We start from the raw sequence: 27,962 nt of genomic DNA on the forward strand, positions 1-27,962 counted from the left end.
TTTTCATGCAAACAGGTTTGAGTTAGTAATATAGGAATAAAAATATGTTCTCTGCATTAAAAATGTACGTTACTGTCGCAGCATTTAACAGTGATTTTTTAGTGAAATTATTGATAGCATTGCTTAGGGCATACTGGCTTTGCTGCGAGAAATATTGGATGCCTTGAATGTCAAAAGTAGTAAAAAAATATGCTCTTGCATTGAAGTTGGGAGTTATGCAGAATACTCTACGAAGCTTCAAAGTAGCTCATTTTCATCCTTGTGGTATGCAAACTTTTGGCAATGAACACCTGCACATATGAGTACTAAGTTGCTGTGCCAGGCAAGATGATAAAACAAAAAAAAAAAAAAGCCAAAAATGTTCAAATTTAAGTAAAAAAAAATGCTTAACTTGTTGCCATGGTGACAACACTGCAAAAGGAGGCTGTTCAGTGTGATACAGCCAACCAGCTAACCTACTTTTCATTGAAAGCCCATTGAAACCCATCTCCCCCTTCGTTTGGTCTGCAAAGTGGAGTATGTACTCTTCACAGAGGAGCTGAAAATGATGTTTTCTGGAAAGAGAAAGGCTGTAAAAGGCACTCCAATTTCAAGCAAAGGCATTCCAGAAGCCCCATGTTCAAAAGGACATGAAAGGCTACAACCGTGACGACTTTTGATAAGTGAAACCTATGTTGCAACTTCGGAAGCCGTTTTCTCAAAACAGTTTTTTTTGCCACCTGTGTCGCTTGTACCAGGGATTTCTTTGTGACCGCTGGGTCTATTTTGATTCCGTTTCTTGCATTACATTCCTTGATGAATAGTTCAGGTCGTGACACTCTTGGTTTTCCAGATTTGTTTTTTGTGATTTTTTTATTCAAATAATCGTTCACAGTCAACATGCCTATTGCACATTAACCTCTAAAAAAATGAAAACTAAAAAACATTGTGTTGTAAAAAAAAAATTCTAAAACTGTCACGACCTCGTCCATTCATTTGGGAATGCAAAGCACTTCGAACAAGTTTTCTATCATGTTTTATAAGCCGCTCAAGCTCGGTACAAGCGGAACAGAAAGAAAATTTAATACATAAAAAAGTTTTCAAAATATTAGTTTGAAATTTTTATGGTGTTATCACGGAAGCATTTCCAGTTGCTGTGCCAATTATCATCAATATCCACAAAGAAATAAAAAAGTTGATTTTGAAAGCCACGTCCCCCCCTTAAACATAAAATAAACAAAGTCAAAACTCCAACTGTGAACGTTTATGATTTCGAAAATGCCGATGACATATCAATACTGGATTACCTTGAATTGGCTCTGGAATTGGAATGAACATATTGACAATATATGTGGTACTGCCCAAAAAAACTGAGACGAAGGCTCAGAGATGCAACTGCGGAGGTTAAGCTGATGGCATACAAAACGTTCGTGCGGCCAACTCTCGAATATGGAAGTATAATTTGGGACCCGTATCAGCAGTATCAAATAAATAAGCTTGAGCGAGTTCAACGAATAGCTGCCAGGTTTATTTATGCAGAATATCGCAGAAATCAGTTGGTGACGGCCTTACTTGCCAAGGCAGAACTTCCGCTACTGGCCTCGCGTAGAAAAATGGCAAGACTTAAATTCTTTCACGAACTGTTCAACGGCAAACTAAACTTACGTCCTGAGTTATATCTGCGAATTCCCACACGAGTCTCTCCTCGCATCAATCATCTGTATGCTGTTTTGCCTTATTCTCCAAGGGTTGATATTTTTAAGCATTCCTTTCTTGTAAAAACTATTGTAGACTGGAATAGCCTTGACCCGCGAGTGTTTGTGGAACCAAATACCACTGATAGCTTTGTGAAACACTTGGAAATATTTCTAAAATAATATGAGTTCTTTTCTTGTCCTTCGTTTGCACTGTGACTTGAGCAGTTTTTGTGCGTGTGAGTGTTGTTTATGATGTACTTGCCCACTCCTGTAACAGCCCGTAAGGGCTAACAGTATCTGAAATAAATAAATAAATAAAAGAGGCCAATTTAATGGGGGGGAAGATAGGGCAGCCAACCATGTACGCATTTGCCTCTTACAACGAGGTTCAACTGTCGTGTCACAAGAGCAATACACTGTGTGTGAGCGTACTTGCGCATGAAGCAGAGAATGCACCGTGGAAGCACTACCGGATAAAATGCTGAGCAGTTGCTTGTGCATCTCAAACAACCGAGCCATTTTACTTGTATCCTTCCTAATAGAATGAGGCATCAATATTTCAAACTAATTGTCTTTGAAACAGCAGACCTCGTGCAGCAAACTGTTTCTGATTTCTTCGTGAACATGCGATTGCACACGTAAAAGACGTGTGCTTCAGCATTTAATTTTTCCCTTCAGGTGAATTACCCTGTGCATTACACAGGGTGTGTGCTTACGGGCTCGTTTTTGTGAGTCGAAATGAAATTTTGCCGGCCATAGTGGCACATTTCCTTAGAGCGATTCCGAGGGTCGTTGCCACCAAAATCAGCAGGTCACGATTCCAAGTGGCCAAATGATTCCACGATTCCAAACATTCACCGTTAGCATGTGTATATTGCTTGAAAGATTGTAACGAATATTTGCCAGCACTAACGGACGTGCCCAGTGGCAGAGAGGTATAAACAAGATGATGATCTGACAAGCCTTGTTCTGCCATTGCAGTGCTTTGCATAAAATTGCGGTGACGGAAAAGAAGATGCAATAAAAAACTGGATGTACCCTTGACTCGAGTGGGTCCTTTAAAGGGACCCTGCAACACTTACCATCTACTACTCAGAATGTATTTTGGGGTAAAGTCCCAGAAATCTCCTCCCGCAAGAATTATGAAAATCCGTTCACTATCACCGAAACTACGCGCGATAAAAAATCGCACATAAATGTTCCCTCTCAACTCAACCGCGGACAACGCGACGAAAGCTGCGCGCTTTCTCCTGGAGAGGGGGCGGCGCGCGGCATTCTGTACGGCGGCCTTCGATATGTCACAGGCCGGGAAGTTTTGTCCTTTTCCCCGCAACGTTTTAGCTCATTGGAGGTGAGCGTAAATTTAGTCGCCCATTTCTGACGACCACAGCTTTGCTGCCCGCAACTTTCCCTAGCTGCACGTATTGAACAAACAGGGTCTTGGACTTTGTCCCCACTGGTTAATTCGGTTCATCTTTGTTGCAAGGTAACTGCTCATTGTTGCCTGTGAACGTTGTGGTTAGCTGTGCCTACTGGGGGATGGTCCAGCTTTAGTCATGCCTTCGAACATGCTCTAGTGCCATACTCTACTGCGTAGCTTTGTGGACTCTCGCAAACCTGCGATGGGCACTGAAACCGCGAGCAAACACCTCGTTTTTCGGCATTCAGCCATGAGTTGGCCTGAACACTGTCGTTTACCAGACACAAAGCAAGGCCTGTTATCTGATCCCCTTGGACTGTGCGCGTGAGGTTTGACTGTTGAACGCTGATAGCGTGGTGTGCTCTCTGGGACCAAAGGTTCGTTTGCACTCAGCATGTTGTAAACCTCCAGATGTAGCACATCAACTGCATTCCTGGTTCGGAGTTGGTTTTAGTGCAGAGTAGAGTGGTTGCTACAGTAGATAGATGAGACATAATTGGCAGGGGGCGGGCACAGCGGCCTGTAGGGAGGTGGTTATGAAGGCGCCGTAATGCTGCGAATCGTATTACATCCGCTCCAAATGGCCTTTCTGGCTGCCCCGAGCCTGCCATAAAAAGCACTTTTGCCTGCTCCAAGGCCCATGTACTGTGTTCCACCCCTGCAAGTTCATTGTTTTTCTACGCCCTGCATGGAAAATAAAAAAAAAGGTCAGAAAGGCAGAGGTTCCATATTTCAACCCAGGTCAGCGTTGTGTGCAACCTAGACATTCGCCCGGGAGCCACGGCAGGGCTTCTGGTAAGAGCGCCAAGTGGGCAGTGTGGAGCAGTGGAGGCTGCACTGGGGTGTGGAGGACATTGCCTAAATAACGGAGCAAAATTGCAGAAATCCTGGTCGCAACTTGAATGGCCCTAGCGAGAGGTGGCTTTCTCGTTGCTTCGTACCGCTGAGCCTCGAGAATCAAGTGGCTGCAGGGCCCCTGGCTGCCGGCCCCCCTCATTGCTGTTCAGTGTTGCACTGCAGCATTCCGAGGTACTTAGCTGGGCATTCCTTGGGTGGCGCTTGTGCTCCCCTAGCCACCACAGATCGCCAGCGACTGCATTCGCGCAGGCGGGAAAAGCGATCGCAGCTGTGTGCCTGGGCTGCCGGCCATGGGTGCGCCCTGCGGGAAAAGTGCTTCCTTTTAGGCTTTGACTGTAACTCCTCATTTACCCGGACTGACCACACAATGCACCACTCGCGGCGCACTGGAGTAAGGTCGGCCAGGTGTCGCAATATGCGTGTTGTGCTAGTGTGGACTTGAATGAGCCCCTTTGCAAGCCAGCGAAGCGCCCACGAGGGCCCAGCACGGGGCACCACCCTCCCTCCTCCCCCTGGCAGGTGCTGGCCGACGGGACGGTGCTGGACACGATGCAGACCCTGCGCAAGGACAACACGGGCCCGGACCTCAAGCAGCTGTTCATCGGCTCCGAGGGCATCCTGGGCGTCGTGACCCAGGTGGCCCTGCAGTGCGTGCCCCGCCCGCGGGCCGTCTGCCTCGCCTTCCTCGGTGAGCCACGGCTGCTGCCTCGGGCGCCTCTCGGCACTTTCCTGTGCACTACAGCACGTCCTAGGAAAGAGGGATGGAAGGCCCCCAAGCACCAAGCAATCTGCTCACTACAGATATCTGGATAGCAGGCATGTCGACTTGCGATGCTCGGTCGCCCTTCCTGTCTGTGCCATTGATTGAACCTCGTTACACCGCACATTTGGATGCAACAAGGTTAACAAGTCCCTCTTTGCACTTCTACAGCACACTTTTCAAGTGCCGGCAGCCTTTCATTTGATCTGTGTGCAGAGTTTTTGTTTCTTCTTTACAGCAGTGATCGAATGAAAACAACTTGAAGCAATTAAAGACAACTGTGAATCAGGACAAGTGGAACTATTTGCATCCGCTTGCAGTACGCGTCAGTGTGATGTCCTGGCAGTCAAGATTTCAAATTTATCAGGGTCACTGTGCAGCAGATAAGCTGCCTATACTATATACTATGTGAAAGTTACCATCATTGAGAGAAAAAAATGCATGCCCCCATACAATAAACCTAGATGGGTATAAGTTGAGACCTTTGCTTGCAGTTATTTCATATTCATGTTGAGGCATTCGTGCAGGCTGAAAAAGTGAGAGAGAGTAACGACATGAATCAACAGGAGTCGGGCTAAGCTTCTTTACCCACACAATCCTGCGCTGAACCGCCCCTGTTGCGCCAGACTCGTTTGTCAGCGCTGTCCTGTGCCCAAAAATGCAACCACTTGATGCCCTGTGCCTGGAAACGTGGCTGAAACATTGCATTTTTGGTTTCAATGCGGTTGTGGTTTTGGATTTTTCAAGGCTATGACTGGCTGTGGAATGCCTTCTCCACCGTTACTTTGTATTTACTTGTGTCGCATATGGCCAGTTTTGTTTGCCGGTGCCAGCCACTGCGCCACAATCAGTGGGAAATGAACAAAAGTTGTGGGCGCAATGGGACCGAGGGGGTCGGTGTGGGGTATTCGCAGAATGCCCCACAGGGGTTCGCTGACAGGGGCGAGGACAGGCTCCGATGGGCCAGGATGTTGGCCGAATGGCGCAGCGCATGTTGCTCGGCCATGGCCGAGGCTGCACGGGGGCCGCTCGACCCAGTCGGGGTCGCAGGCAGGCCCCGGCCGAGCGGCCCCAGCAGAGTGCGGGAGAGGAGGCAGGGTTCGTGATGGCGGTGATGCCGCGCTCGCAGGGAGTAAAACAGGGGATCTGGAGGACCTCCAAAAAGGCAGCCAAATGTTTTTGGCTCACATCACAAACAGGTGAAAACAGAACAATACTGGCCTGCAAGGTTGTACACTGGAAGCTCATTACTCCGACCCCCACTGATTCGGAAAATCGGTTAATTCGACTTGCTTGCGTGGTCCCTACAATTATACACAGGAGCCTATGAAGGGGAACTCTCGTTAATTAGTGCGATCGGTTAATTGCACCTACACTTGGGGACAACCTTCTGTGGCAACGCAGTCAAGGCTACCGAGCCGAACCACACCGTTTTTCTGTGTACCTGGAAGTAGTTCTGCACAAATATTCGGCCGGCTGTTACCTAAGCAGTTCAAAAGTATACAGTCCTTATGTTTTAGCCTTGGTTTGATAATGGCACCAAAATAATTGCCGGAAAATATGAAACAGAACAGCACTATTTTGAAGATTCTCAGATTTTTTGGGTTGCAGTTGTCGCCACTGGTGTCGCAATGGTTCTCTTCCGAAAAAAACAGCGTCGTCGTCGATGGCCTTCGGTATCCTGTGGCAGCTCGCCAGTTCGTTCTCCACGTAGGATTTTCAAGAAACTCGACAAGCAAAAGCTGTCAAAACAAACCAAGCAAGTGATTTGCAAAGTGTGTGCCCAAGCAACCGGGACTCTCCATCATTTCCGCAATCCGTTTGGTTAGCCAGTTTACTGGCGTAAGCAAGCGAGTGCGTGCTGCTCTTTCGGTATACTGCGTCCGCACTGTGTAAGTGCACTACGCTTGTCACTGAAGCTGCCCAGTTTTGAGCTCCAGAAGAGTTTAGAAATCAGTGCGTGCCATCAAAACTGCAGCGCTGGCAAAATTCGCTTCGCTTCTGAGCTGCAGAGTTCGGCGGTATAGTTCACGGTCGGCCTGAGTTCTCCAGTCAAAGCATTGGCTTGTGTTTGCAAACAAACGAAGCGTGAGGAAGGAGGCAGCAATATGCCTGCAGGCTCGCTGACCGTGCTTCAGCGCACTCAACCACGGAGGAGCCCATGCGAATAAATGAACTGTATGGATCTGTCACGCCGAAACTGAAACCGAAACTACTTTGGCGCAGTAACACGAAACAGTTAGCTTCCCCTTCACCCTCCCCCCATAGCTTTCTCTCCATTACGACAGAAAGTTGCCCCCGAGTATAGCATTGCAGCCTGCGCTCTCGCTCAGGCAATGTGCAGGGAGCAGAAAACACTGCCAAGAGCAGCACTACTCAGCTCGGGAAAAAATGCCACAGTCATCGGCATCATCCAAAACGGGTACATGTATAGGCGAGGTTACGCAAGCTGACGACAATACAGCTTACAGACAATAGGTTAGGCCACTACCATCCATCCATCCGTCGTTATAGCTGTGACAGGCGCCGACAACGGCAATCTGCAGAAGGGTGACCATTGTCACCAACTGCCCCAACCACCAAAACGCACGGTAAAAGACACCACAGAAGCCTCGACCGTGCTGGACAACTTTTCTGAGCAATTCTGCATGATGCGTGTGCCACACAGCATCTGGCAGCTATTGGAGCTACTGTTTCCGCTCAAATTCACCCAAAAACACAGATGAAGACTCCCAAATTTCTTTGGCATATGAAGGTAATTCATGCTGGGGAAAATTTCGCATTCTTTTTGTTCATTCGATATTTTGACAATTGGATAATTCTGCAATATTTTTGTGGTCCTGCCAGTGTTGAATTAACTAACTTTTGCTGTTGTTTATTGGAGGTGAACTTCAATTTACTTGCAAATTTTGAACGAGCACAGCTGCATGCAGTGGTGGATCCAAGGGGATCCGAAATCGATGATGGTGATGATGATGATTGCTATTGGTTTCCCCTTTGTAGCAGGGTGATGACATGTCATCTTACCAAAAAGGACTAATACACCTGTTTTCCACTCTTGGTTCAATACTAGCGCTGCTTAGGGCAGGCACAAAGAAACTTACCGTATTTTCCAGTGTATAAGTCGCAGTTTTTTTCTGAAATTTTCCTTGGTGCGTCTTATCCGCCGGTGCGGCCTATGTATGGAATAAATCCGGTACATCGCAGCCGCGTGTGGTCCGCACTCGAAAAGGTGCCTGTGTGCTGCATGATGTCAGCGCACGTTAAGAGACACAGCTCTATGGTCTAAATGAATGAATTATTTGTTAGCGAGTCAGAGGAAGAAGGCTTCGATGGTTATGCCTAAACGCCGTCTGTAAGTACATACCATCTGGGTGTATCAATAAACCATTTTTGAGAAGTTAGGTCTGTCTAGACTTTGGACGGTAGATGCACGTGTCTAGCACTTCTCACCAGGGGATGCGTTTGGAGGTGGCAGCCACCGCAACCATGTACTTTCGCCGCACTTTCTAAGGAACTAATGCTCTATGAGTTTACCCGATTAACAAGTGCGTTTTGTACACCAGTGCGTCTTGTATACGTTTTTTTCGGACAAACTCGTTTTGAGGGGGTGCGACTTATACAAAAGTGCGACTTATACAGGGAAATACGGTATTAGGCACAAAATATTTTTTTTTTCCTGTTTCAGGGGGTAACTATCCTAAGCAATATTCCCCTCCCCGCTTTTCATTCACCAGGATTCTAATCTTCTTTTAGTCACCTCGACAGCCTTGAAGTTGCTTCCTCTGTGCTACCCTCAAATTTTAGGGCTTCTTGAAGCCGAATATTTCCCTCATGTAGATTTGGATTGGGACCCTCGCATCCTAACACTATGTGCCACATAGTTTCTGTTTCTTTTTCGCAGACCACACATACCCCATCATTTTGTAAAACTTCCTCACAAAGCTCTTAGTTCACAAATAACCTGCTCTAGCATCAAAAAGCAAAGCACTGCCCTGGGAGTTCATCATAGAAATTTTCCTTTCTGATGTGATTTCTCAGCCCTGTACATGACGTTTTAGCTTCCATTCGTTTCTATCTGCCTTGCCTCTTTTCTGGTTAGCTTGGCTGTTTTGGATTCTCCCCTGTTCTTTCCGTATTTCATCGTTAGCCTTCCAGTCTTCTTTAATTAACCACTGCGTGGCCACGCTTTTCAAGTGTCGGTATCTAAAAACCTTAGCTGCCCACCTACGTTGATGCACTGCTCTCGACCTCCTCTCAAAACATATTTTGCTCTGCGCTTCTCGAACTTCAAACGACGCCCAGCCCATTTTCCCCTGCACTGCTTTGTTAGTCGTTTTCCCATGCGCGCCTAGGGCCAAACGGCCTGCCGTTCTCTGGTTCACTTCTAGGCCTGATAGAACGTCTGATTTTAAGCAGAGTACAGCATTCGCAAACGTGAGACCCGGAACCATTACTCCTTTCCACATTCCTCTTACTACTTCATATTTGTTATGCCCCCACAGAGCTCTATGCTTCATATGTAGCTGCGTTTCGCTTTCCCTTACCCTTAAGTTGCTCCTCGTGAGTTCTTAAGTACTTATCCCTTTCATTTATCCACTCTCCCAAATATTTATACTCCTTCACTCTGGGTAATTCGCCTTGCTGGATAGACACTGCGTCAGTGGTAGTGTCATTGAAAACCATTATTCCTGATTTTTCTGCGCTAAAAGTTAACCCGAGGTCGGTGGCTTCCTGGCCGCTAATATTTAAGAGCCGTTGCATATCGGTCTGGTTATGAGATAACAGAACAATGTCGTCTGCTTATAACATTCCTAGAATACGCTACTTGACTTCCTTCCAGGTTCTTTTCTAACCCTGCCATGTAAAGCATAAACAGTATTGGGCTCAAAGGGCATCCCTGTTTCAGTCCCCTATGGGTGTTGACCTGCTGGGTGCATTTCTGTCCTTCCCATGCAAGGGGCACTCTATTATCTTTATAGATTGCTATAAGGAACTGTATTCACTCGTCATCTAATCCCTGGAGTTTCAGCATTCTCCACAGCAGTTCTCTGTTTACGTTGTCATATGCCCCTTTAATGTCATCTAATCCCTCATCATCTAATCCCTGCATTCTCCACAGCACTTCTCTGTTTGCGTTGTCATATGCCCCTTTAATGTCCAAGAACGTAATCCATAATGGTCTATTGTGCGCTTTCGCAATTTCAATGCATTGCGTTATCCCAAACAAATTATCATCCAATCTCCTGTCTTGTCTAAATCCATTCTGCAGTTCCCCAAGAATTTCATTTTCTTCCATCGATGCTTGAATTTCTGATTTTATCACCTGCATTACAAATCTATACACCACTGACGTTACTGTGAGTGGTCTGTATGAACCAATACTGGCTTTGTTGCCTCAGCCTTTTATATATTACGTTCATCCTACTTTCTAGCCAGTCCTCCGGTATATGTTTGGTTTGTAGTATCGCCTTATCTACTGCCCTCATAAACGATTTTTTACTTTTAGGTCCAAGCAACTTTATCAGTTGCATTGGTATTCCGTCTGGGGAGAAACCTTTTGCTCTGCTTTTTTCCAATCAAGGTTGCTCAAACTTATTTCCCTTTCCGCAGTCTTCTGTGGAGCTGATGTTATCGGTGCGGGCTTCCCTACCACTACTGCCCTAAACTTCTCACTAATCACTCGACGAATATGCGCCAACGCGTGCTCTCCTTCTAAATGTTTCCCCTCCTGACCAATCAAGAATTTCTGATGGATATCGTTTTCTGAGCTTAGTGATTTTACATGGCTCCAAAACTTCTGGGATGCGCCTTTGTCCTCCTTCCGTATCTCTGCCACCCAGTGTTGGCTTTTCTGCTTGATCTTTGCTTGCACCATTTTCTGCACTTGTAGTTTTTTTCCCCGGTAGATATCCCATTTTTCCTTCATTACCTACAGCAGGAGGCGGTCTCTTAGCCTTCAACGCAGCGTCCGGGCTGATTGTGGTACTGCAGTTGAGCCTCGTTATAAGAGACAGGGATGTAAGAGACAAATGGGTGTAAGAGACACTATTCACCCACTTGGTTGGCTGCCCCATCTTTCCCATTGGATTGACCTTTTGTAACAGACATTGGATGAAGGAGACAGTTGGTTATAAGGGACAAGTCATCCTTGAACTTGTGGTACCGGGGTCCTAGCGCCTGGATGCGGCTCCCAAGAAAGACACTGAGTCCCAGAAAACCACACCTTTGGTCAGGTCTTCCGACGTCTGATTTCCCCGAAGCCCAGGCACGCACTGCCCCAGTCCCTGGTCTCGTTCTGGCGTGCCCCCAACGGCCTTTTTCTCGTCCTCTTCTATGCGCAGTTGCCACAAACTTTATACGACAATCTCGCTTGTAACAGACATTTTAACTTCAGCTGCAGTGCCACCAGTCCCTAATTGCAGTTGCTTCCATTGTGGAAACACAGGTGGACGACAGACACCTGCAGTCTCTATTTATTATAACTTCATCAAACACACAGTGGTCCAGTCAGCTATGAAATGACGATGAGAAGCCCTGCCAATGGAAATGCAACTTACAGAAGTGGTTGAAGCTTACTTCCATCCATTGAATGGAGCGCGATTGCACGTGTGGGCTCTCCCACTCGCGTAGCTCCCAATCAAGAAGCACTGCAGACGTTGAGTCCTGCAAGCGTAATGATTAGAGACCGGAACTTTAGGCACGAAAAATGCAGGTTTTAGGCGCTTATAATAGGCACTGAATATAGCCATTTAGGCATATATAGGCACTAAATACTCTCGTTTAGGCATATATAGGCTCAGTTCGAATTTACTTCAAAACATCTTAGAACATTTTTTGTTTACTTGCAGTGATACCGCGGACAAATCGTGTGCTGGGGCAGAGCAGTTTTCTTTTATTCGGGAAAATCGACCACACAAGAGTTGCTGTTTTCAAATTTACGTGAAATTCAGTGGAACTGACTATCAAACGACAGAGCTGAAGGCCATGAAAAACGACACCAATGTCAATGATTTGCTGCTTGAAGTTGTGACCCCTTTCAGTGGGTAATTGTGTGCGAAAAAAAACAACACTCAACATCGACGGAAGTTAGGGGAGCGCTCTTGTACTTCTGGACGCTCCATGACCTCATTCAGTCTGGAATATGACAACGTTTGCTGACTGACGACAACATTCGACAGATATTTTGCCGCACGCATTCCAGAAATTTCATACCAGACAGGTTTAATCCAGCGGTCCTTCGGAGATGGTGGCGGATCTGTCCTGGACTTCCCAATTTTTTGAGCTCAGCAGACGGAGTGGCGCCAAAGCTCTCAGCTGCTCAAATTCCTTCTGCTAAGAATTCGAAATAAGCACACGAATGTGCCCTGTCACATTGAAGTGTAGCGTGGTGCAAATACTTTGGGCGGCAATGCTTTTGGCGATTGCAAAGCTGTTGATAGAACCGGATTGTTTTGCGTTAGTTATGTGCACTCATCCGAGTTCCTGAAAGTGGAACAACGGGCGATGGTAGAAGAGGCAGAATCGGTAACTGCCGCTTAAAGACAACTGTGCTTCGAAGAAAGATCTTGACTGCAACTGATTATTCATTGACAGGGCAGAACGACCTTCACCTTGACTGGTGTGTACGCGGCTGTGTCGCATACGTTTTTTTGGCTGCTGTTTTTTTCATTGCGTTAGCAATTGATAGGGCACCTGGCAGAAGTTTTCGCCATTGGTCTGCGGGCACAGTGCGTCAGAAGCACATAGAACAAGAGATTTCGTGTGGAAAGGGCTGACGTCGATGAGCTTGGCTGCAGTGTAGCTGCACACAGGTTTTTCTAGCGGCTCAGCGGAGGTGGCAAGTTCGAGGTGGTTGCTGTTTGGGCATGGTTTGCGCTTCTTGGTGTGTTTGGCATGACGCACGGATTTTCTGTGCAAACAGCGTCAAGCAAACACCTCGTAGTGGCTTCTGAAGTGAGAACAGTCTCTGCAGGACACCGACTCAAACTACCCAAAAAAGGCATCTATAACACAAAAAAAGGCATTTATAGGCGCCAAAAAGTCCATATAGTAAAAATAGGCTCTAAGAAGCCGATATAGTCAGAAAAGGCACTATAGGCAAAATGAAGTATTGTTTAAAATTCTCTGCTTACCTTAGTTCGTGCTTGTATGTTAAATAGGCTTGATACGGACTGAAGGAAAAAATAGGCATTTTGCCTAAAGTTCCGCCTTTAGTGATGAAAAACCAGGGCACACGGCGGAAGAAGCTGTGCGCTTTGGCTATTTGTAAGGCTTGTGAACTCAACATGTACGATTCTTCATCTTCTGCAGACAGTGAAAGAAAAGAAAGCTTGTAGAACATGTAAAAAACAGTGGAAATAGTTATGAAGCAAACAAAGATTCAGAACTATTTAATAAATTCTGGGGGCGAAACATTAATTAGAATTAATCTTTTTAAACATGCTGTAGCATTCTTTTGAGCTTATTTTAGTCATACGGTGCCCACATTGAACTAGGGTCTGATTAGTAAGTAAAAACATGGTTTTCTGCTCAGAGACATCTCGTATGAGAGACAGAAACTGCTCCCCGGTACGCGTCTCTTGTAAAGGGGTTCAACTGTAGCACCATATTCCCCCCTGGTGAGCCTGGGGAAACATTACTGCGTTGTTATTGCCCTAGCAACATTGTCATGGCAACAATGCGAGGGCGTGCAGCTTGTGCTCTCCCCTCTCATGCCGGTTGGATTCCTTCCCCCCTCCCCGTCCCCTCCCATTCCCACCTGGCAACTGCCACCGCCGCCCCGCTGCCTCCACCGGGCAAGCCCCGCTCCAACGGCGCGAAGCCACGCCGCTTGAGCAGTAACCACGCCAGCTCGAATATCACTTGAACACTTTATTCGCGTTACGTGCGCGAACGCGACGTGTGGCGAGACAACAGAGACAAGGTTGTCTGTCTTCAAGCACAGCACACGCACGACACAAGTCCTATCCTTCAGCTCAGCTTCACGTACGGCATACGAACGAGGTTCTCACCATTTGCTAACAGCCCTCAAAGAGACTTTGCGTTACGATTCATCCCGGTGTTCTTGGAGTCCCTTTTGCAGCACCGTGATGTCCGAGGGAGCACGCACGAGAAATCTCCCACTACACGACACGCGCGTCGGCCTCGCTGCCTTGCTGCCTCGCCGTGTGGAAGCAGCAACTGCGGTGGCTGTTTTTGCACATGCGCGCCCCCAGTCGTGACGGAGAGAAGCGGAAGGGAAAAAAAATTGGAGGAGGAGGAGTGTTTCCCCAGCACCACTGCCTCTAGGGAGCGCAGTAATAGAACCGAAACAGAAAAAGTAATATTGGCCTGCCTCCGGTTCCATACCAGCTCTTTTTGCTTCCCTATGTTCTCTCGACGCCTCTTTTCTCTGGTCAATAGCCGGTTTTGTTTCTTTACTCCACCAACTTCTCCGCTTTCCTTTCCCTTTCCATCGGTTTCGCTGCTTTGCTTTGTAGCGGCCACTTGGCCATCGGCCGCACATGCCCACGGTCATCACTGTGGGCCGCTGTGCCAGGGCCAGCAGCGCGTGGCCTCTGCGCTCAGGACGAGCCGCGCACCAGAAAGAGAACACCCAGGCTTCTGTCCTGCTCGGCCGTGACTCTTGCTGCCATCGAAACTCTGCTGAAAATTAATGTAGGGTCAGTCCTCAGCTGCTTCTAACTTTCCCTCAACGGCCCTCGGTTCGTCGCGTTCGTTACTTAGCGCTGCTTCCAGTTCTGCAACCCGCTTAGCTAACCCCGAGTTATCCGCTTCGACGCGTTCTAGCCACAACACCACTAAGCATAAACGACCACCCTCCACCATAATCCATAAGCATAATCCACCCTCCGTGCAATTTTTGAGACCGCGGCGAGCACAGCAGCCGTCACTTGTAACTTTTTGTTCGGGGGTTGCATAAGCGCCGCCGCCGCCTTAGCAGGAGCGTGGCTTTTCCCCACAGCCGACCTCTCCCCTTCCAAGAGCACCAGCAAGAGGGGCCTTTCTCTGAACTGCTCACCTGGTTGTCTGCAACATGTCGGTGAAAAAACACTTGGTCTGTAACTAGGAACAAATCGTGGCACATTAGTGGGTTGTGTCCTCTGCCGCCCCTCTCCCATCGCCTTTATGGCTGCATGTGATGAACAAACAGGGTCTCGGACGCTTTGCCCTCGCTTGTTAGTTCGGCCCGCCTTTGTTGTGAGGTAATCACTCATTCTGGGCTGTGGACTTGGGGGTCAGCTGTGCTTATGTGGGGAATGGTCCAGCATTAATTGCATCTTCTAGCACGCTCTCACTACTACGTAGTCTGCGGCATCTGTTCGTCTAGTCTTGCAACCCCGCGACAGAGAAAGACAAAGCTACGTTCCTGCTTTGCACGCACGAAAACTGCGGTTCAATATATAAGATGCAAGCAAACACTTTGCCTTACAGCGCGCTGCTATAGCGTGCTGAGTTCGCTTCACACTGCTGTCTACCGGACACGAAGCGAGGCCTCTTATTTGATCCCCTTTGACCCTGTGTGTGAGGTTTACGTTTGAAGGAAGCTGATGGAGCACACTCGCTGGGGCCGAAGGGCGATTACTCCACACGTAGGCATAGTACAAGAACAGCAGTCCTGGTTCAATGCATGGTGGAACGGCTATTATGGTAGATTAAAAAAAAAACATGCAACTCAAAACACACTCACAATTGCTATGCTCCCTAATGCGAAATTTGTGCACAGCACGAACTGCACTCTTTTAAGTCACGGCGCATATCTGCTGCGTTTGAGGAAGTGATCGCGTAATCAGCAAACACACGGCAGCGTGCGATACTCTGCCGTTATCTCACAGTGCGTTGCCACTGCCAAGTATGTTGTTGCAAATCATGTTTGAGCCATGTTTGCGCAAATGTGACGGGGTTTCGACGAGCCACGCACAAAAGATAAAGAGTGGCATCTGGCAAAAGTGTGAGGGGGAGGCAGTGAGTGAGATGATGCCTTAGTAGTGTGTGCCGGCCTCCCCCTCACAGTATCGCCAGACGCTTTAGCGAGCGTCTGCCCCCCAACACTTTTGCCGCACTTTCCTCTGCTGTTTTGTTTCTGTCTTCGCTTGCTCGGTTACACCTCTGAGGCCGTCTCCACCACGAAACCACAGTAGTGGCGGCCAAACTGCTGCAAACTAAAAATAGAATAAAATTCATTGGCAGCGCATTGGCACAGCAGCCTGCCCCCTGCCAAACAACCCTTCTGGCTGCTCCGAAACCCAGCTGTGCCCTGTTCCACCCCTGCAGAGGTGGAACTGCTGCGCCAACTGCGCCAAGCTGCCCCAGCCTGCTCCAAAAGCGTGTCAGTTTGACCAATTGCTCCATGTCTGCTCCAAAACAGTCGCAGGGTAGTGGAGGTTTGTGCCGGGAAAGGAAATGAAACTGGATGTCGTGCTGCTATTTTCTGTCAGGTGCTGCCCGAGCATTTTCCACTTTGCTCTTTCCTGTTTGGCCGTGACGTGAGTGTTAGATGTGTAGAAGTACGAATGGCCGAGCAGTAGGAAGTGACTACTGCAAACAGTGGGCCATCAGGCCCGCGAAAGACATGAGAACAATGCGAGCCGTTTGCCCAGAACGAACTGTGTTTATTTTCACAAACCGGTCACTCGCCGCTGTGCCAGGCTTGCACGGCTGAACATAAAACTATCAGCGCCGCGTGGGGGCGTTGCACACGAGCTAACATTGTAACAGTGAGCACACGTTATGCATGAAACCACGGATTTGACTGACCAACTGTAGACGCCTTTGGTCGTGCCGGTGGAGGGGAGATTGGGAAGTAGGATGCACACGCTGGCAGGCTGTGTGCATTGCCACCTTTCCGGCTTGTCTTTCCGGCTGCCGCCGTAATGGGATTTGCAGGACGCTTCGAAAGGACGCGCCCAATTATGGCAGCAAAGCGCTGTTCCACAGTTGCGTGCCTTAGGGCCACCGCATTACGCTTGCAGTGTGTAAGCCCAGGTGGGGAAGTTTGTGGACACCGTGGGAACCTTGCCTGTCTGGCTGCCCCTGCACGAAGGAAAGAAACGCTTAGGAGAGGCCCTGACATCACTTCTACTCTAGCCATTTTGGTAGGCTGCCCTTTTTAGCGGCGAAGCCCCAAGATGTCCGCATCCGCTGTCATTGTCGTCTCTTGTAGTCACGATACTAGAACACCGGGACGCTCCTTTTCCAACGCCTCGCGCTTGAACGTAAATTTGGTGGGACTGCACCTCTGGGTGATTTGAGAGGTCCGACTGACCTATCAAATGTGCTGTACAGCATACAATGGCCGCGAGGGGTTATGCTTCCGTGCTAGATGGCAAGCGACAGACTTGGCTGGAATGGAAGACGTTGAAAGCCAGCGAGCCTTCGTGCTTGGAACACGCAAAGCTTTGCTCCCTAGGGTGCAACTATGGGTCGATCACTAAGGTTCGGCACCCAGGGTGTAACCCAGTTAGTCAATTGCCAGGTCAGCAAGGTTTTCTCAATCCTTCTGCAAATACGTTAGCAGCAGAAGCTTCTACTTCATCCTGCTTCATTCTGCCTAAGGAGCTTCCGCAAGTAACTGCACCCCACCAGGTGGCCTCTCTAGTGGATGAGTTCAGCCTTGTAACGACAGAAAACATTGACCTTCTGATCGGCTGGACAAGTTCTGGCGCACGATCTCTGAGCTAAAGCTACATGATGGGGGCTTAAAGTACCCGTCACTAGAAGCACGTGTAAAAGCGCTGTTAGGCCTCTCGCATGGCAACACAGAAGTAGAGAGAGGCTTCAGGGAAAATAGGCATGTTATTCAGGGTCGAGCTAGTCTCTTCAGTTTAAGTGTCAACGGCCTCCGGTCTGTAATGTTGTTCTCAGAAAGATGCAGCAGCAGTGCCCCTGGATGGAGAGCTCATTCTTTTCCGTGCTGCTCTTTGCCCTTAGTTGGCCTTGCACCATAAAAACCCGACCACCATCATCATCAGCCCTGATGCAGCGACTTGAGGGCCAAGCATGAGAAGAACCGTGCGACAAGAAATCAAACCCAGGTGATTGCAGTGCTACAAGCAAGGCTAGCAAAGAGTAAGGTTTGCGGGCCGAAATCGATTGAGCTAACAAGATGATGAGCAATGCTGATCACCTCGTCTCAAGAGGCAGGAGAAGAAAGTGCTTCACTGACGTGCAAAGTGGCCAGAGTCTTCTGAAAGAGGGCCACAGGGAGCTCGCAGCTTTGTCATACCTGCATTCTTTGCAAAAAAAGAAGCCCTAAACCTGTTATGCAGATAATTAGGCTTATATGTTTTGCTTGCACTGTGTTTGTTTTCTTGAAGTAATGTTTTTGTGCTTGAAATAAATTTTTGGAAAAGCAGCAAAAGTCTTCTTTTGGTGCTTTTAAATGGTCTCTGTGGATCTGTTGGTTTTATTTTTTTTTCCCATTTTAATTGGGTGTTGAGGAATAGCATGGCTTCAAGACAATTAAGGTGGTCCAAAACAACCTGCTCCTAAAGGTGGAAAGTGTGCTCCGAATCTTCATTTTGGCTGCTCCAAGTAGCCAGTTACCACTGGGCGTGTTCAAAAGCTATAACATTAGATCGAAACATGCCCCTTGAAGGGTGGGAGGGGGGAGATGTGCACCGGAAAGTAGGCTCAACATCACTTTGTGTGTGTGTTAGGAAAGTGCGTGCCCGCAAACTTGTGTTGTGGTTAAATGTGTGTGAAATAATGAGCTTGGGAATGAAGCTTGTGCCGTGGTGCACGTGTGGGACAGAGTGCGATGTGCCCTTGGGGCCGCGCAGGATGCCCGCGGTTCGAGGCGTGCCTGGAGAGCCTGCGGCTGGCCCGGCAGGAGCTGCCCGAGTTCCTGTCGGCCGTGGAGGTGATGGATGCGGAGACGCTGCGCTGCGTGCACGACAACCTGCGCCTGCGCCTGCCCCTGGACCAGGAGCACCCCTTCTGCCTGCTGGTGGAGCTCGCTGGTGAGCGCCCCTGCCTCGAGGGGGGCTGTGGGAGCCCCCTCCTGGTGCCTAACCCCCCCTGTGGTGCAGGCTCGGACGAGGCCGTGCTGGAGGAGAGCCTGCTGCGCTTCGTGGACCTGTGCATGAGCCGCTCGCACGTCTCCGACGGCACCATGGCCAAGGACTCGGCCAAGGTGCAGGTACGGTGGCCCAGGCCTGGGGGGACCGGGGGACCTGCGTGCCAGCTTGAGCTAGGGAAGAACTTGGCACAGGAATAGCCCTCCCCTGCATGGCGTGGTGGCGTCTTGCTCACTGTGCTAGAACACGCCCATGCACGAGAGGATGGGTTGGGCGAGGGGCATAACGTTGTGCCTGCTGGAAAAGTATGAAAGCAGTAGAGGCTAGTGTGTGGAATGGGTGTCGCCAAACTAGCTTCACGGGTTTGGGGGCACTGCCTTTGCGAGGCAGTCCCAGAGAATGGACGGGTGGCGTCCCTAGTCCGTGGCCAGCCTAGGTCACGGGACCTCTGGTGGTTCCCTCCCATGCCACGTGGCACAGTCCGGAGCCTCCTTCTCTGGGGAGTCAGCTGAAGGGCAGTGGCTTGCTAATTGGGTTGGATGGTGGATGGCTGCACTCTCTGCCACTTCGCTGTCTTCCAAGGAGTCGTGCCCCAGTGCCTACATGATGATGAGCCTGATTTCATCTTTGATTTCATCTTTGACAGCGTTGCCACTGCCCTTGTGAAGGTTATGGCAGGCCACTTGGGAGTCGCTGGTGACCCGTTCTTGGGTATCCACTGTTGCGGTGGGAGTGGCAAGCGCCCTCTCCGCAGAGCCACTGTCATCTGCATTGACCAGTCGGTGGTGGTTTGTCACATTTGAGCCTCACTCGGAGCATCATCCTGCTGTGGGCCTTCTCGGGGCCCCCGGGGCGAGGCTGGGTGCAGGGCTTCTGGGCTCCCATGCTGTGCCCACAGCATGTCTTCTTGGGCCTGCTGGGCGCACAGTGAGCTTCGCAGGCCGTGTCTTGGAAGTCGCGTGCTGCTGCCGGCTCTCCTGCCTACTAGGCCTCGTCCACGAACAGCTCTGTGAAGGGCACCCGCTCCAGCCACGTCCCTGCTAGGCCTCCCGGATGCTTCAGCACAGGCTCAGCTCGCATGGCTTCTTTCTCCTCGTCCATGCCTGGTCGTCCTGTGTTTTTCCCAACACGGAGATGCTAGTGATCGCACGGGGGTCGGCCACAGCCAGTGTGGGGTGAATGCCGGTTCATTGCCCTCTGCACCTCAGTGGAAACAAGCTGAGCTGTGGCCCCGGGGAAGCACCCCTGAGCAGCAGCACGTGTGCAGCAACATTCCAGGGCCTCAGCTTCTTCCCCTGGGCTTCAGCATGCGGCCGCTTATGAACATTTTTCATTCGTGTCAACGTTTCCTCCACATGTGCATGGTCTTGGGTTGGAGGGCTACAGGCAGAAAACTGCTCGACACGCAAAAGGCATTGCGCAGAGCAGCACACAATGAAAGCGCCAGTGCAACTTTAAAGAAAAGTACTGTTTACCTGCACAATGAACCCACTCCTTTATTCCCAGAAAATTCACCATGAATTTGGCAGCAGAGTCTGTTATGTGGGGAAAAGTTGCAACAAGGTTTTAAAAGTTCAGATTTAATACAATAAAGATGCTAAGAGAAGCCTTATCTTTCTAGTAAAAAACGTAGGTAGTTATGTAATCAAATTTCTTTTTTAATTCTAACTTTATTTTTTTTTAATAAATTAAAAAGTCAGCTCTGGCTGGCTGTTTAATTTAAAGGACTAGCGCTCTCATTCACTCGCTACAATTTCCTGGTCTCCAAGTGGCGGCGCAGTTTTATGGCCGGGTTTTGCTTGGGGAGCGGGTAATGCACAAACTTTGCCCCAAAATGCAGCTTCACCGCGCAGCACGCGGCACCATGATGCATGCGTCAGCACCAGACGTCATTGCAATCTTTCCCCTTACTTTTACTGTTCACTCGGAACCCCTCCCTGTTGTCTAATAAGGCGAGTGCACTTGCCATTCCAAAGGTGAGATGTCCCAGTGCAGTGTGGAACAGGATAGGATAGCAGGCGATGCCCTGGCACAACAAGCGAGACGGAAGGTTCACTTAGGCTAGCAGCTGTCTGCAAGTAATCAGCTCAGCAGGTGTGCCTGCCCCACGCCGGCTGCTTTCAGTGGGAAGAGGGGTATGGTGCATTTCCCCCTTTTCCTCGGGTAAGCCTCCTGTGCACGCTTGCAGAAAATTTTGATAAACACTGGCATGTTTGTTGTTCGGATAAACACAATGCCGTTGCATGGTATTTTTTGCCTAGATGGAAGGATGCATTGGTCAGTAGTGCGGGTAATACGCTAGGATATTTTTTCTCTTGTTTTGTGAATGTGAATCTAGTCGGGTTTAGTGCAGATTGTTTCTCGTGGCTTTTTTTTTTTTCGTGTCTCGTCAGGTGTAAAGGGAGAATTTGGCCTATCTTCTCTTGGCCGTAATGGCATTTTCTTAGCAGGAACATTTATTGTTCACGTGTCTGAAGTGTAGTTGGTGTAGCTACTTAAAGCATCACTTGTCTATAGTTTTGTTTTTAGGGATTGCTCTGTCAGCTGTAAGGGTGTGCGGTTGGGGGCTGGTGTGGCTGCAGTGCCCCACCCCCAAAACTTTGTCGAGCTGTCATGCTTGGCGACCTCCACCTAGGATTTTGTCCAGAACCCCCAGAATCCTCTCCGGAAAGCACACCTACTCTCCCCTGGTAGCTCGTGTCCCTCCTGGCATGCCCCGCTCCTACCGACGAGGGTGTTCTACAACCTTGCGCTCCGTAACGCGATGGAGATTTGCTGCTCAGAATGAAACTAGCGGAGATTTGCGGGTGAAACCGCAGGCCTGGCTGCTTTCAGTACGTTCATGCAACCACCCGCCACCGCCGGAAGACAGTGCGCTGACAACCTTATCTCTTCCCCCCTCAATCTACGTGGTGCGAGTGTTCATGTGAAATTGCTCTTGTGGCGCCATTCGTGAGGCCAAACGATCTATTGCCACAGTGACAAAAATAGGTCGCTTTGCCGCAGCAGTAAAAATTCGCAGGCAAATCTGCACCGGGTAGAACGGGCTTTCTGCATAAGTGTACACTTTGTTGCCAGTGACACTTTTTCTGCCCTGATTAGGGTAAAATTTTCTCGCTTTTTTCACTACAACATTGTGACGCATTTTTGGCTTGACTAATTTTTGGGCAATTATCCACTGTATGCAACGGTCGACAAGCTGCTCGTACAGAATATATTTAGGGTTGTTCATTTTTGGTTAAAATCCGATTTTACCCTATTTTTACACGCTAAGTGAAGCTTTTGAAGGTGGCAGTCTGCGCAATCGTTGGCTGACAGTTCGCCATTCTCAGCCAGATAGTACTGGAGCAGCAATCCCCACAAACGGGGGTTTATCTAGAATTTCGATTAGGGGAAGGGGGGCTGTCGAACTCTTCCTGGGGGAATGCTGGGGGCCGGTTGGAGGGAGGGGGGTGTAAATACCTGGGCGGGGTGGATGTGAAAACTTTTGCGGGGTTGTTAGGGGGCCATTGGAGGGGGGAGTGTAAAAATCCCTGCCCACAAATACAGTTTCCGAACTCATTGAGTACTGGCAGGGTTCTACTGCTGAGAGAACTTTGTCCCATCTAAGACACGTTCAACAATCGGGCAGGTCTCGAATGCAGACCGACAAAAATCCGTGACCAGCTTTTTGTGGGTAAAATGTTTCGTTTATTTGGTTATAAATGCTCTTTACTTTCATCATTACTGGTCCACTTCCAACAAGTGCCAAATGTCAGAGTATTTGCTAAAAAACCGCGATATCCTCCCGATTACAGGCTTGAAACAGACACCAATTTCAACGCTTTAGAGTTAACAAGCTCGTGATACCTACTGACAAAATGAACTGAATGTATTACTTAGTACACCTGTGGATTTAACCCCAAAAAACCTGAAATTATGAACGGTTTTTCTATAAAACCGATTTCCCCCCTGTAGGACCCGATTTTTACCCCTGATTTAAAAAATATAAAACTGCGTAAACTCAGAACGTAGACATATTAACATAAAAGACAAAGGTCTTAATAAGATATGGCCCTTGCCAACCATTGCATGTGTGCGAAAAGGGAAGAAAAGTAATTGATAGACAAAGCGACAAAAAAAATCGGAAAAAAAAAATAAAATAAAACTAATACATTCACCTGCAAGTTTGTTTCATGCTTTCCATGTTTGTAATATTTGCTGCATGCAATCCTTTGTTATTTTTAAGTGCATGTAGTTCTTACTTCTATGTTTCTTTCTATCATGTTTGTTAAGCATAGGTATGTGTTTACTGTTGTGTATTTCCATATTTCTTTAAGTGCTATTTCTTGTGTAGGCAAAACAAAAATGCGAGCAGTGATAGCAATGCCACCACAACTCTCGGAACAAACAAATAAATTTTTTGTGAAATATTTCATTTTCCTTGTTCTTGAAAGTTAATACCTGGTTGTTCTCGATTAATTTTCAGTCGATATATTCAGTAAAGTTATGCATAATATTTGTGAATATGTATTTGTTATACATATTTCTAATTCCTGGAAAAATCATATGGAGGAGGTTGAGGTGCAACCTCAGGGCGCCCCCCTCCCCCTGAGTAAAATTTCTCCGGCTTCGCCTCTGGTCAGCTGGGATGTTTTAGGTAATTCTGGCAACGTCTATTTTTCAAACTTGTCGTAAAGTGGTCAGCTCAATATTGATCGAAGGTTGAGTAAAAGCCATTTGATTTTTGTTGTTGTTCATGTGTTAATCAGAAATAAAAAGAATTGCAATCAATGATGTTTGCCTAGAAATCAGCTCCCAGACAGACTTCCACGGCTTCGAAATTCGCCTTTTTGTGCTCCAAAGCTGCTCCAAAGCAGCGTTATTCTTGCTGCATGAGCTGCTCCGAAAGGCTCGTGCCCGCTTCCACTGCTACATGTGTTACCTGCTGCAGCGGGGCTTACTCCCATCAATACAACAATGTCAAGTTCAATGCCAAGCCTGAAATTCCCTAGGAGGGAAGATCGGGAAACTGTCTCGTGTTTAATGGGATCAAATGCTTTTCTAAAATAGAGTAAAAGGCTTGGAGTGTTCTGCTTGGTGTCAGTATCTGAGCATGTCTTGTCTTTTATTCGCAATAGTGCCATTTCAGTTGATTCGTTCTTCCGAAATGGAAGTTGTTGTTGGTACTTGTCGGTCGTCTATGAAGTGGTGCTTTCGGGGCTTTGTTGGCTCTGCGCATGACAGGTGGCCCTTGGCTACGGCTGTTCCTGGCAGCCACAGGAAACGCGGCCCTGAGCTTGGGCTCCTGGCTGAAGGAGTGCCAGTGTCAGTGAGCCCAGGTTGTGGGGGAGTCTCCATAAACCAGTGTTCACGCCCCAGTTCCCCTCGTGGCACTCCCAGCGCCCATTGCTGCTGCCCCCATTCAGGTGCGCCATGCACGTCCCGACCCGTTGCATGACCCAGCCGAAAAAAACCATTGGAAGTCCAGTTGGTAGTGCAGTTGGTTCCAGTTTGTCCAGTGGTGTTTTAGGCAGGGCCCATGCGATTCGGTTGGGGAGGCCCTGCCCAGTGGCACAGCAGGGCCTCCGTATTGCTCCACTTCTGCCCCTTGAGGCCACATTTGGCCCAGGGGCGCACACGTTAGGGGACGGTGCCAGGGAGCATAGCGGCCGCTGTTGTCTCCACGACACCCTGCCACCCTTGGTGGGTCCAGGCAGGAGGAGGTTCCCATTTCACACGCGCGACGGCTTTCTGCAGCTCCAGTGGGCTGCCATGTTGTATGTTTTCAGCTGTCATTCCCATGGGGGAGCATTTCAGAGTGGCACAACTACTTGCATATCTACCATGGACTGGACAGAAAGAAGGCCAGTATTGGCCCAATTCTAGGGTACACATTCCATGCCTTCTCACCAGAGAACTCAATCAAACTTTTGCCATACACGTTTTTACAGACAGAGAGGTTGAAATTTTCCTTGGTAGCATGTCAGGTCTCACGACCCAGGGAGGAATGCTAAGTTGAAGGTCAACTGCACTCAAAGTGTCAACCTCCTGAAAACGTTATTTTTGTATAGTCTGCCTAAAAAGACTGCAAGACACAAAATATGACAGCTGAAATATGCGTATCTGTGGTGCAAATGATTATCAGTGATAGGAGAGAGGGCGGCCATTATACGGAGTGCGCCTGTAGGGACGTTCCAGCCGTCCGGGGCAAACATGCACAACGCTTTTCCCCCACTGCAGCCCTAGAAGCAGCGTGCCCAGCAGAGCTCGACCACTGCTCCTGGCTGGCCGTAGCGAAAGCCGCGGGGTCCCTTCCGCTCATGGCTGTTTGCATGATCCTCTGGCAGGTGCAGCATCGCCTGCGACGGAGCTATTTTAAACGCTTATAACCTACGAGCTACGCATTTCACGGGGCTACCAGTCGTCCCAGGTGGTTTGGTGGTTCCACGTACTGCATGTTCAAAGTAAATTTGGCTGAGGGGAAATTTGAGCGCAGTTGGTCTTTCAGGGGTAGAGTTAGAAGCTACAATGCTGTTTACTGAAACAGCAATTTTGAGGTCATGTTGAGGTGTGAGAGAGCACTCAACGTTCGTCGAGTATCGTGTTGCTTGGGTAATCAAAAGGAGGATGTGCTCTTATTTTTAATGTTTGTTTTTGGAGTTGTTGAGGGTGCGTTAAAATGGGTTGCGCAGAGAGGAGCGAGGCAAGAGGCCAGCATTCCGAACAGCCGTTACTTCTTCCTCCTTAACCGTCCACCCCTTTTTGTACGGGTCGCACTTGTCGCTTCCCACGTTGGAACAGTAACGTATGTGGCACGGTTCTAATGAGGAGTATAGCCAGTGGGGAAGGTTCGGTGGGAAGTGTTGCCGCCGGCGTTGGAGTGTGGCTGCAAATGACTGCAGTGCCGTTCCTTTCCTGCTGAGGTCGCAGGTGAGTGAGTGGTGATCCAGCTCTGTTTGGCTGGCAGTGTCAGGGCATGAACCCTGATGACTACATCTTTGTGGAAACTTGGGCGATTTCCGAGTGCACATTTTTGGAATGCCTTGTCCGAGAGCCACTTGTGCACAGTCGTAAGCAGGCGGGTGGGAGCCCTAAATTGAGTGTCTTGGTAACAGTGCACGACCCGAAGGTGTGGTGTGCATCCGAGAAAGAAGCAGCAGCGGAGATGAGGCCAGGAGGAACGTGGCCTTTCAGGAGCTGTGGCGGCTGCGGGAGAGCGTGGGGGAGGCCCTGCGGCAGGACGGCTGCGTGTACAAGTACGACGTGTCCCTGCCCCTGGCCTCGTTCATGGCGCCCGTGGCGCTGCTGCGGGAGCGGCTCCCGCAGGCCCGGCGCGTGTGTGGCTTCGGCCACCTGGGCGACTCGAACCTGCACCTGAACGTGACCGCCGAGCGCTGGGACGACGCGCTGCTGGCGGCCCTGGAGCCCTTCGTGTACGAGTGGACGGCGGCCCACGGAGGCAGCATCAGCGCCGAGCACGGCATCGGCCGCCACAAGAGGCGCCACCTGCACCTCGCCCGGCCGCCGGCCGCCATCGAGGCCATGCGCCAGCTCAAACATGCTTTCGACCCCCGGGGCATCCTCAACCCCTACAAGGTGCTGCCCCAGGCTTCCCAGGGCTCGTGATGGGCCCCATTCCCTCCAAACGATCTGCACACAGTGTGCCAGCCTCGAACGATTCCAGGTCCACTGTGAAGCACCACAGTCCCGCAGTGTGGGTAACGAGCACTTTCCTAAGTAATGAACCTCTAGCTTATTAATAAAACGGGGCTTGTTTCTTTTCCTCTCGTGTTTGTTCAAAAATACTTGCATTTTACGCACTGAAGCTACACCAGGCTTACCAAGGCAGGCCGCAGCAGAGGGCTACAGATGGTCAAGATCTCAACGCGTGGGTGTTTCCACTTCCATGAGGCGATTCTGATGGAGGCGAAAAGCAAAAAATGTCCGTGTGTTCCGGACTTCAGCACACATTAAAGATCCCCAGGTGGTCAAAATTAATGCCGAGAGCCCTCCACTACGGCGCGCCGCATCGCCTGCGTTGCATCGGTGCATTGAAGCCCACAAATCAATCCATGAGTCAAAAGGCTGCGAGCTCGGAACCAAACGTGCGCCTTCGAGATCAGCAGCCCAGCCACTCAGCCAGGACACTATAGGCCTCGCCGCTTGCAATCCTGCGGGTGAAAAAGTCTCGGAAAGAATCCTGGAGCATTGCGAGAAGCATGGCAGAAGCAGCATTGCATCCTACTAATGACCAAAGGGTAGCCCACTGAGGCCGTACATCTTGGTGCGGCCGATATCCAATATGGTTCACAGAACGGAGAAGTGAGCCAAGGCGCAGGAGCTACAACTCTATAAAACTCTTATTCGCCCAAAGCTAGAGTATGCGGCCTCAATATGGGACCCAGCCCACGAATTTCTAGTTACCAGGGCAGAAGCAATCCAGAACCGCTCGGCTCGTTTCATACTGTCGAACTATCATCGCACTGCTAGTGTGTCTTCTATGAAATCAATATTGTTTCTGCCTAACCTGTCGTTGCGCCGCAAGATGCTTCGATTATCTTTGTTTCACAAAATTTATTTCCACGCGCATCTTCGCGATTTTCTTTTATCTGCCCCGTCTTACATATCACGCCGCGTCGATCATCGCTACAAAGTTGCGCCGTTCTCCTGCAAAACAAACGCATTTTATCATTCATTTTTACCCCGCACGGTGAGTGAATGGAATCGCCTTCCTGAACCGCTAGTGTCAATACATGATAACAAGCTATTCAAAGCTGCCCTTCTTGCGCATTTTTCTGATGTTTCATAGGTCTGATTTTCATGTTTAAAACGGTAATATTTTCTTGATTGTTTTGGACATGGTCTTCTGTCTGCATCATATGCTGTGCTACTTGTTTATTGTACAATTTTCCCCACTCCCCTCTGTAATGTCCCCAGTGACCTTGAGGGTATTTGAAAATAAATAAATAAATAAATAAATTCCTGCTTCACAGAAGGGGTGCTAAGAGAGGCTTGCTCTCTGCTGGGAATGCTGTGGCAGCCACTGAGAGCAGGCTTGATAACAGGCCATAGTCTACACATATCTTTGTAGAAATGCTGAAAAAGATGGTGTGGCGTTGAAATGAGTGCAGGAGAAGAGTGGTGGCAAACTTTCTTGGGGAATGATGCTCTCTCTGCTGTTCACAAGAGGGCGAAACCAGAGTCCTTCAATTCTTTACTGGTCACGAAACTTCGGCGCTCGTTTC

At 49.1% G+C, this 27,962-nt stretch overlaps 1 protein-coding gene across 1 annotated transcript in view; it reads left to right on the plus strand.

Annotated features, from left to right (window-relative positions):
- D2hgdh (D-2-hydroxyglutaric acid dehydrogenase) overlaps positions 1 to 26,500 on the plus strand; it is a 59,804-nt gene extending 33,304 nt beyond the window's left edge. Inside the window, exons 5-8 of the mRNA XM_077695287.1 lie at positions 4,474 to 4,642; positions 18,499 to 18,678; positions 18,748 to 18,857; positions 25,912 to 26,500. Coding sequence (XP_077551413.1) covers positions 4,474 to 4,642; positions 18,499 to 18,678; positions 18,748 to 18,857; positions 25,912 to 26,343 — 891 coding nt within the window. The 3' untranslated portion in view covers positions 26,344 to 26,500. The remainder of the gene's footprint in view (positions 1 to 4,473; positions 4,643 to 18,498; positions 18,679 to 18,747; positions 18,858 to 25,911) is intronic.
- Positions 26,501 to 27,962: the final 1,462 nt, after the last annotated feature.

The sequence above is a fragment of the Haemaphysalis longicornis genome, unplaced genomic scaffold (assembly GCF_048455015.1).
Source record: "Haemaphysalis longicornis isolate Haplotype H1 unplaced genomic scaffold, Haemaphysalis longicornis Haplotype H1 scaffold_14, whole genome shotgun sequence".
In the NCBI taxonomy this organism is placed as follows: domain Eukaryota; kingdom Metazoa; phylum Arthropoda; class Arachnida; order Ixodida; family Ixodidae; genus Haemaphysalis; species Haemaphysalis longicornis.